General features: G+C 38.6%; 1 protein-coding gene across 3 annotated transcripts; it reads right to left on the bottom strand.

Moving 5' to 3' along the window:
* Positions 1 to 3,169: 3,169 nt before the first annotated feature.
* BDKRB1 (bradykinin receptor B1) lies at positions 3,170 to 10,949 on the bottom strand. 3 transcript variants are annotated; one of them, XM_056493455.1, is made up of 3 exons: positions 7,681 to 10,949; positions 5,938 to 6,093; positions 3,170 to 5,128 (listed from the first exon to the last, which is right to left on the bottom strand). In XM_056493455.1, the coding sequence occupies exon 3, from the start codon at positions 5,072 to 5,074 to the stop codon at positions 3,989 to 3,991; it is 1,086 nt and encodes a 361-aa protein (XP_056349430.1). In that variant the 5' UTR covers positions 5,075 to 5,128; positions 5,938 to 6,093; positions 7,681 to 10,949; the 3' UTR covers positions 3,170 to 3,988. The 3 variants fall into 3 exon arrangements, with proteins under 3 accessions (XP_056349430.1, XP_056349428.1, XP_056349429.1); XM_056493453.1 differs by lacking the exon at positions 5,938 to 6,093; XM_056493454.1 differs by lacking the exon at positions 7,681 to 10,949 and having other exon boundaries at positions 5,938 to 6,744.
* Positions 10,950 to 10,951: the final 2 nt, after the last annotated feature.

Here is a 10,951-nt window from a genome sequence, read left to right as displayed (position 1 = left end):
CAGGAGTCCTACTGTGCTACAAGGAAGGGGTGCTATTTCTTACTGCATTTTTGATAATGACAATATTCTTCCTATCTTCTTTTATTTTACAATGTCTTCTAATATTTTCAGTTGTGATGAAACATGACTATTAGACTCATTTCCTTCTAGATAATCTTACTGAAATTAATTTTTCACTTTCATTATCTGTTGTCTCAAAGATTTTTTAGTGTAAAATTCAAGGCAGTATTGTGTTATCAATACCACTGTTTTTATCTAATATACAGGATGGATGATTTAATTTCTTGAGGGTATTGTTTGGTTTATGTAAGTGAGTTCCTCTACTACATAAGGCAGGGTGATACAAGGCTAAATCAGTAGTGGATGAATTGCAATGTTGGAAATTCAAAGCTTAGTCATAGGACAATAAGACTGTATTATAACTCATACCCTGAAGGAGACCACACTGAGATTCCAGGGACAGTCTTAGGTCAAATATCTCTTGGCCCTTGGATGTTTGGTTTCCTAAACTCAATTTTTTTAAACTTCTTTTAGTGCTTTCAATCCTGACAGGGATTTTTTAAGGGAATGCAATATTCCAAGTCCCATCCTGAGATATCTACTGCTTCTTCCCTTTATTTACACTTTGCTCTGTCCTCCTTGCCATCAGGTCCCAACTCTGTTCCAGCTCATTGTCAAAGTCATTTTACTTTCACATGCACATTGCTGTCCCTGGTCCAGCCAGTCCTTGTCTTCTTCTCCATCAATGTTTTCTTTTGGTCACTGTGACCTCCCTGCTTGTCCCCACACTCCAGCATTGGGAAGGTGCTGAAAGAGGCACTGGTGGGTTATTTCTTCTCTTGCCTCAGCCTTTTCCTCAGTTTCCTGACTCCCAATCTGTAATCAGGTATTTTTCTCTGTTCTCCTTTAAACTCCACCCATTTCCCCAGTATGACTTTGGTCCTTGGTGCAGCTTTTGTCACTTGTTCCTGTCCTGTTGTTGGGAGTGCACCAAAAGCTCACTGGGACAAGGAATGAGCAGTTTCTTTGACACCCTCCACCCCTGACCCAGTGAAGTGGGTCCTGTTGCTCTGTGACCAGATCTCCTGTGAAACTTTGTCAGAGGCCACTGCAGAGGTGTAAGCATCTCTGTGAGGATTTGAAAAGCTGTAGTACCTGTGACCTGTGAGCAAAGTGCTTTTTTCCATCCAAGGGTCAACACTTTTACTTGATGTGGTATGATTCTGAGCTCATTTAGTCCATGACTTTGGGCTCCTTCTCTTCTGGAGACAGCTCTCCTTGAACTTCTCCAGTGTGGGTCCTTCTCAAGGGCTGCAGTGTTTCATTAACTGCTCCAGTGTGGGTCCCCCATGAGATTACAGTCCTGCCATAAAACCAACTCCAGCAGAGGCATCTCACAGGGTCACGCCACATTCTCCTTCAGGCATCCACCTGCTCTAGCCTGGGCTCCTCCAAGGGCTGCAGGTGAATCTCTGCTCCATCACAGGCTCATCCACATCCCTTCAACTCAAGATCACACTGGCCTTCCTCCAGCCTGTCCAGTGCACAGAAACAGCAGCAATGCCCTGGCACCTGCAGCCCAGCAGCATCACCATGGCTGTCACCAGAACCTTCCTGGGCACACTTCAGTGAGGGGACAGCAGCACAGCTCCACAGCAAAAAGTGGCCACTAATGAGAACCAGACTCTACACACAGTCAGAAATGCATATGTTTACAGACATTTATACTGGAGAGCAAATCCATTGATTTGCAAGACCCTGTTTAGTGGTTTAAAGCAGTATTTAATCTACAGATGGTTTTCCTGACAGCTGAGCATATAAAAGAAGCAGTGCTTTCATGAAAACCCTTGTCACTTGCTCATGGGTGGAAACAGGAAGTTTTCCATTAAATTCAGATTTCATACTGATTTTCAAACTATTATCTCATAGCCTAAATATGCCACCACACTCGAGAAATGTTTTTCCTTTATTTGTGTACATTGCATAACATGGACAAGTGTTAGTCAGAAAAGACAAGATATTTTCCCCTTTAAAGGTCCTCATCTGTAGTGGGAAAATGGAACTTCTCTTTCTACACCTTTTCATTATTTCAGCCTCTCCTCTCCTCTCCTCTCCTCTCCTCTCCTCTCCTCTCCTCTCCTCTCCTCTCCTCTCCTCTCCTCTCCTCTCCTCTCCTCTCCTCTCCTCTCCTCTCCTCTCCTCTCCTCTCCTCTCCTCTCCTCTCCTCTCCTCTCCTCTCCTCTCCTCTCCTCTCCTCTCCTCTCCTCTCCTCTCCTCTCCTCTCCTCTCCTCTCCTCTCCTCTCCTCTCCTCTCCTCTCCTCTCCTCTTCTTTTTTCCCTTTTTCCCCCCAGAAAATATCTTTGCTTGGAAGTTTTTTGAATTAAAGATTCAGCTGGGGATGTGTTAAACAGATGCAGCATTCAACAGTTTACAATAGATGGAAATTAGGAATTTTATTTCAGATGAGTCAGGGGACTTCTGATGCTGTTGTTACTACTGGTGTTTAAGCCTGCTATTTATTTTAAAAACATCTATCACAGAAAGAGTGGAAGTAGCAAACCTATGAGAGATTCTTCCTCCCTGATCCTTTAATCCACCCTTAATTCTTAAACCATCATTGCAGGAAGATAAGTCATCACAAGGCTTCCACTGTTCAGACTTAAAAAGTTTGAAAGAAAATTAAAAATTAACACTAATCTTACTGCAATGAAGTTGAATAGACAGATTTCTATAATCAAATAAGAGATTAAATACACATTCAAAATGGAAACACTAAAAAGAAGCACAGAAAATGCAGTGCTGTTACAGTGAGTACAAGACTGAACAGGTTTTACAATGAGTAGTTAAATGAATTGTTATAGAAATGATGTGTCTGGATGTTTCCCTTCTGCAACAATGTCTTTCTGGCTGAATGGGCTGCAGTATCTTCTTCCAAGTCTGTCCATACACATAATTTTAGAGTTATGGAAACAGATATCAGTTGCCTTACATCTCCTCTTCCATTGTAGCTGTGATGGAAAAGAAGTTTTTCTTCTACTACCAGAGTTTGTGTTCTGGTAGCAACATGGATTTTTTAATCACAGAACTATATATTTGTTCTTCCCCAAAGGAATAAGGGGAAAGAGATAAAATATAAAAATAAATATAAGAAAGAACAAGACTATGAAGTAAAATGTTATGTAGTTTATTAATTTTGATCCATAAAAACATAAATATCCAAAGATTTGCCTCAAAACAATACAGTATCAATGGCCATAATAGATATATTCACATATAAAAATAAAAAGGATCTTTACAGTACTTGATGAGCAATTTTGTAGTACTTTACTGGATCAGCAAAAGTCAGCTTTTGAGGAGGCTACCTTGCATTTTTTACAATTTATGTACCCTGTCTTTGTGTTACATCATCTTGTACAATAGTTATGCACTGTATATAATTAAAGTGCACAAAAAAGAATTAAAATTCTCTATATCTTACTGTGAAAATGCAAAAATAGTTAAAATATTGTTCAAAATAACCACAGTTAGTCTATACCTGCTCAAGTGCATTTATCAGCCAAAGATGAAGCTCATATTTGCTCTGTAATACCTGTTGTAATTTTATGAATAGGGTTATAGGTGGAGTAGCAGCTGTCATCAACAGATACCATGCAGCAAAATATTCAGCTGGCTTATGGCTTTCTGCAAATGAACCTTATTTCTGGTATTTTGTCAAAAAGTTTTCTTTTAAGCCACTGTTAATAGGTCAGACAGGTTAGATCATTTGGTATAAAATTCTGGTATTGCATGTTATGCATTTGGATGGATAGCACAGAACTAGAAAAGCAAACCTGAGGAAAAATAAGCAATCAACCAAGTGATTTACTTTAATAGATAATTAGCTTTGTCTGTGAGGCCAGATCAGAGCATTTAATATTAATTTTTAATGCCATTTGCAGTGACATAAAACAAGTTGAAATACCAAAATGAAGATGGAACTGAGAACCATTATGTTAAACTACTCTTGACTGGAAACACTTTGAAATTTGAAGACATTTCTTTGAAAGATACCCATCTCAAAGGAAATCCACAGGGAATAAACTGTGAAAAAACTTCTAAAGCCTTTTGCCTGAAGTATTTCCCAACAAAGACATAAATCACGGGGTTAATGCAGCTGTTGGTGGTAGCCAACATAAAAGAAAACTGCTCCCCAAAGTTGATCAGTTCCTCCCAGAAGCAGCCTTTGATCACTTCTGTATGGAATAATGTATCAAGGAATACAAAGAAATGGTGAGGGGTCCAGCAGAAAAGGAACATCAGTACCACAGTGAAGATCAGCCGGGTTGCCTTTGTGCCCTTGTGCCACTTGCAGCCCTTGGCTCCGAGCGCTCTTCGTGCCCTTGCTGTTGCTCGTAGGGAGCGAATGGTGGAGAAATTGAGGAAGGTGATTGCTGAGGATGGCAGCACAAACCCCACCACGTTGAGTACCAGGCTTTCAGCTGTTTGCCACCACGGGGTGGGGAAGTCCAAGGTGCACGCTGTAATATTCCACTGGGGAAAGTCTTTCACTGTCCTGAACAGGAAAGCTGGGATGCTCAGAAGGATGCAAAAGAACCAGATGAGCAAGCAGATCCTTTTGGTCATAGTTTTGCTCCATATCTCTCTGTGGTTCAAGGTATGGACAAAAGTCAAGTAGCGGTCCACGCTGACGGCCACCAGCAGGTAGATGCTGGTGTACATGTTCAGGGTGATGGAGGCACTGATGCTGCTGCACAGGAAAGTGCCAAAGGGCCAGTTAAACTCTTTGCTGATGTTCTCTGCCCAGAAAGGGAGGCACACGAGGAAGATAAGATCAGCAACAGCCAGGTTCATAAGGTAGATTTCAGCTATCTTCAGGGGGCCTTTGTGCAGTGAATAAATGAAGAGAACAAACACGTTTCCAAGCATACCAATAACACAGATGGTGTTGAGGTACTTGGGTACTATATAGTACACTATGTTCCACCAGCTTACCAGCTCTGGGCAAGCAGTTGAGTTGCTCTGATTTTCACTGTCATTAGAGGAGAGGATATTCAGTAGAGGAGTTTCAGTCATTCTTTAAAAAATTCGGAAGCAAACAGGAGATGTCTTTGGAATGAGAGAAAATGACTGCAAAAGAAAAGCATAAAAATGCAAAAGTTGCCTCCCATGAGTGGTGTAACAAACATTTAACTGCTGCAAATTCTTTATTAGTCCTTACTGATTTTTACAGTCTAGATCAATCCATACTTAATACGTGCAGCAGTGGCAGATGTTCCCACTACTAGCAAGGATAGAATTTCCTCTACATCCCATGAAGTTTCCTCTCCTTGCTTCAATTGTTTAGGGTAGCACAGAGGAGGGAAAGTGACAAATCAGTGTAAGTAGTTCTGTACATCTCCTCTAGACACAAATATGGGAGAATTCTGTCTCCCAGGGAGTAGTGGAAGTCATGCTGGTGACACAAAGCCAGTTTTGCATCCTTCCCTGCACCTTCTCTTACTCTTATTTACCATGCTATGTACATTATTATATTACTGCATTATATACTGTGTTATATATAAATTAATATATTATTATATTCTCTTATCCTGCTGAAGGAGGATCACTCCTGTTTCCCTGAACTGGGAAAGCTGCTCACTCTCACTTGCTGCCTGATCTTTGCATTCTTTTGTTCCTTCTCATTTCCTCCCACCCTGAATTTTGGGTTCAAAGTTGCTATTAGATTAGACAGCTTACTGCTTTCAAACGTCAGCAGTTGGAATAATAAAACATAGACTCCTCTAAAATATTATGCTAAAAACCATGCCTGAAGGGAAGGCTTCTGCAGCTCTAAATTTACAGCACTCTTCTCCAGTTCAAAAGTTTAATTTGAGTTCAGCTGGAGAGAGGCTGTCCCAGGTTCCAAAGTACTTAGTCCATCACAGCATTGGCAATACCTTTATTTCTTTCTGGTAACTCCATGTGAGATCATGCAGGAGTAAGAACTTATCCTCCATGAAAATCCACTGGACTTTCTGTCAGAGATCCACTGTCAGAGCTGCCTCCTGCTTCATTCTTCTGGTGCTGCCACGCATGATGATAGTACCTGGATCCTGGTTTTTACAGGCATTCAGTCTCAGAACATTATAGCAAGTTATTATTGAGCCTGTTCTGCCATCTGACATTTCAGTATTTCATATGCAAGTGAAGCATGTCAATCACAAAAAAGGATGAACTTGAAAAAAATCAATATTTTTCAATCAGTCATTCTAAATGTTGACTTTCTGCTGCAGCTATTTAACTCTGCCCTTTCAGCCTCTGTATTTTACACCTAGCAGACAGCTAATGATGGAATTTCTGAAGAAAGAATTTAGGACCATCATTCATCTCTTTTACACATATGTACAGCCTCAGTGATGTCTGTACATGAGCACTTTGCAGTACCTATTTTTGGGGTGCCTCTAGGAATAAGTTAAGTATTTCACATCAGGCTATCTGCTACTAATACAAAGAACATTTTTCATCACTGCAGAATTAGGTGAGCAGCAAAGTCTTATCTGAGTTCATAAACTCATTCAAGCTGGCAGCCTTAACGGGGAGCTGAGCTACAATTCAAGTTAGCACAACTCCCTGGATTTCCCTCACAACAGTCTGAATGTTACCCAGTTCACAGACCTCTCATGCAAACTAAGATAACTTGAGAGGATCTAAAACTACAAATAAAATACATATAGCAAATACATGGCTGATTAGCATCAAAGAGGCTCTTTGTGAGACAGCAGAAATCTAATGCTGTTACAGCAGGAAGCTGGCTAAGCCATGAAAGAGCAATAGCAGGAAATCTGTAACTTCGTATTTAAAAAATAATGTAGAAGAAACATAAAAGTTAAACCTAAACAGAATTATTTATTTTACTAAATATAGAATAAAAAGAAATGCTTATTGTCCTTGCTTGCCCTTTTCCTGGTGACTTCTTGCTATCAGTTTATGCCAGTCACTCTGCACACTTCAGATACCATCTCTCAGCTGGAGATGCAAATTCATTCATGATGGGCTCAGCTAAAAACACCAGGAAGTTTTATTTCTCATTGCAACTCAAAGTTCATTCACAGCTAAATCCAAATTCTTGTTCAGCTAGCAACGGTACCTGAGGATTCTGTAGAGTTTTTCATTGCAAAAATTTCTTCATAGTCTACTAATCAGTGTCTCAGCACTACCACAAACCTTTTATAAATTGAGCTCCAAATGTTCTCTTGACAGAAAATTCACATTTCTGTAAGTATTTTGAATTATTAAGTACTAATATGTATCATTACTAATTATCCATTGCATAATTAATGGTCAATTAGCCACATGAGTGGTTTTCAATTTCTGTCCTTAACATATTCCAGTCATCTTTTATACAAATAATCACTATTTTTGCTTACTTTTACCTGGTTTCTGATGAATTTCCATGCACAGTGCATCTATCACCCTTTTTACTATTAATACTGATTAGCCAGTTAGAACAATTAGGTAAAATGCATCGTGGCTTTACACATAAACTAATACTGACCTTCAGAATTACTTTCATGGTGAAAAAGAAAGGGAAAGTCTTACTAGACTGCACAGATCAGAACTGAGAGCACAAAAGATTATTTTTCAGATAAAATATAGAAATTATTTTAATAAAAATAATACAGTTAAAAAGATAGGCATACCTACTCCTTGTCCTTCCTGGCAATCCAGTTAAAGTTTCAAATCCGTAAACAGTTGATAAACAGCAGTGCAGAGGTTACTGAGAAAATTCAAAGATGCATCCTGAGGCACAACTGAGCGACTGAGGGCTGTCCTGAGTGTTTTGTTGGCCATAGACCATGTGTATGATGTTATATTTTGGAAGAAAGCCACAGGATTTTTTTTCAAACTTTCCCAAATGTCAGCGGTAGTAATCTTTCAAGACATGAAATATTTCATTCTCATTGTGACATAATACAAGCCATATGCCGTGACTATTGTCATCCTTTGACCACTAATTAAAGCTCTCAAATTGTCCTTGGCAATTAAAAGTTCCATTGTGTGAATGTCTGTAAAAATAATAACTTCATTAACAGCTCTGAATTGCCTTCTCTGTGCCAATGCTCACAGGGACAAACTTAGAACTAGATTTTTGTTGTGTTGAGAGCTCCTTTCCCTGCTGGACATGAGGGAAAACCACGCCAAGGAGCTGGGGCTAAAGCAATACAGATAGGTGGGAATGGATGCTGAAACATGAACTGTGCTGAACTCCATTTCCATTCCTATTGAATGTTTTTTGCATCCCACTATAGGTGTCCAGGGCCTGAATGTCTGTGAATATTACTTCTCAGTAATATTCATGATGACTGCTGTATTTTCTCAGGCTTGCACCCAAATAAGCTTCTTATTTTTGTGATTACTTTCTGGGACCAAGTAGACTGAGAGTGGTTGTTTATAAATTATTTTTAACTTTTTCATTCTGATTGTCCACTGGTTTAGAGCAATATTTTAAAAAGATAATATCTTGCATCTTGGACTTTACATGCAAATCTGTCCTAAGTATAGCCATGTAAACAATGTGGGTTTTCAATTAAAAAAAAAAAAAACCAAACAAAACAATGAGAAATTATCAAGGGAGTGGAATGCTGATTACTTATAGGAAAACATTCTTCTCATTGGCTACTTAACCACCACATGCACCATCTATCTCAATTCTTATTCAATTGTGTCCATTTTTGTTTGATAAGTAAGTGAAAATGAAAAGGCAGGGGAGGCTGAATGGTGATACCTTATTATGAACTTCCCTATCATGAAAAATACTTCTCTTCCAAATTTTTATTCATTAAAGGATAGCAAATTAGTTATGGAAACAGTGCTAAAATTGATAAACAAAAAATGTGCCAGTTAGCACCATCACAATGGAGAAAACTCTAAATGGCTCAAGATTCATTTATTTATTTTTTTAATATCTTGTAAAATTTGTGAATTACACATTATGCAAGTAATCCTCACAAATTACAGGAGAAAAATCTTGAAGCAACCCATCTCACACTGACTCACAAAGGTAAGTGCAATATGACAGGAGATCTTCGTCACAGACTTTCCAAAGGATCCTCTTTGCTTACATTACTGCATTTCCGTGTTTAAGTGATTTTTTCCATAATGAAGAACATTTGAGCAATAACAAGAAGTTTGGAATTTTTCCTTGCTTGGACATAAATCTCCAGGATCTGCCAAGTTCCACATTTACTCACAGACTGAATAAAAAACTGCAGCTGCCTCTAAAATTTGTATGACAAATAACAAGTCTAACAAAACTTGGGATCAAAATACTGGTTTTGCAAATCCAACTCCTCTTTGCAAACCTAGTTTCTTGTTTTTTGTTGTTTTTCATTGCTTTATTTGGAACATTTTTCAGTAATGGAGAGAGATTCAAAATTGGAAGTCTATGCATTTAGTAGAAAAAGTGAATAGGCACTGCAATAGCTCCAGCATTTAAAGATCTTTGAATAAATCTACAGAAGAAGCTGTAACTTTATACAGAAAGGGGATTCAATTTATTATGTCTTTACAATTTCATTCTTCATTTCAGCTTATAGAAAGTATATGAAGATCTTGTAATATTTCAGATTTTGCACAGAGGTAATGGACCATGAATTGAAGGAATGTGAAGGATTAGTTTAAAAATACCTGTAAGAGTCAATAGTTAAGGTTTGTTTACCATAAAAAAGCCTTTCTGTCTATTGGCACCTTCAGCTCAGGATACTCACAGCATGTTGGTTTGTTTTAAGCTTGAATGATCTTCAGTAACACTGTCTAGGCACACTTTCTGCACAAAATAAACACTTTCTAGAGCTGCATAAGAGTTTACAAATGCTGAGACACTTTGATCAGAATGATTAATCAAACATGTTGATGAGCTTAGAGGTAAGACTCTTTGCTTAATTATCACACACATTACAAGGTAGACAAATGTCAAAAATCCCAAAGGTCTCCAAAGTTCTAGCTCTTTGTCCAACAGTTCAGCCATTACAAATCTTCCTTTTAAGATGGCTGGAGCCTTTAATGATCGGGACAAAATATCTTTTTGGATCAATATGTTTTAACTATTTCATTTTATTTATTAAAATGTTTGGCAAATCAGCTTAATTTTCTACTATAACTGTTCGTTTGTCCTGAAACAGCAGGAAAGGTTTTTAATATGATCTTTTGATGTAAAATTCTTCGTTCAGCTTAGTTGGATTTCATCACATACACTATAGAAATTGTTAAGGATAGCTTAAACTCTGGTGCAGTTATTTACAATTCCTAAAGAATGATCCTGGTACCACCACAGTGTAGTAATAATCAAGCCCTACTAACTACAGTTTACAGAGCTTGAAACAGCAAAATATGAAGGAGCAAATATGGGTTGAAAAACCAGCAATGTGAAAATGGAAGAATGGAATGGAAAGATGATTTAATGGCTAAAGACTCCTTGGGGATTTGGGAGACCTGAATAAAGATCTTAACTCCTCCACTGAAACCCTGTCTTAAAAAGAGCAACCTTCTCCTGTCTGCAGTGAGCACCAGAGGGTTGTGTAGCAGCTTCTAAACTCTTAATTTTTCAAGTGAAGCCAATAATCCACTTAAAAAAAAAGAGAGTAGAGAAATGAGAATGATTCCTGCTTGTAAACACTGATGGTCAGAATTATCATCTGGCTGTTGATACCCTTGCCATGACCCTGGCCATGGCCCCCACCTCTGCCAGGCTGAATAGGGAGTGAGCTCTTTGCTTGGCCAAAGTCTTGATAACAGTTGTGGCAACCTCAGTGAAAGAGAAGATAGGAGCAGAGGTGAGAGGGGGGCAGGATAAAGAAGAATAAAAAGACATGATTACTATTTGGCACCTTCAGCTCTGAAATTCTCAGGATGAGGTCTGACCTCATTTTACCAAAAAACCTTCTCATATTTTGTCGTGCTTCTGTAAGAACA

The sequence above is a fragment of the Oenanthe melanoleuca genome, chromosome 5, assembly GCF_029582105.1.
Source record: "Oenanthe melanoleuca isolate GR-GAL-2019-014 chromosome 5, OMel1.0, whole genome shotgun sequence".
In the NCBI taxonomy this organism is placed as follows: domain Eukaryota; kingdom Metazoa; phylum Chordata; class Aves; order Passeriformes; family Muscicapidae; genus Oenanthe; species Oenanthe melanoleuca.
The sequence above is the reverse complement of the archived record's forward strand: the minus strand, read 5'-3'. Positions and strand labels throughout refer to the sequence as shown.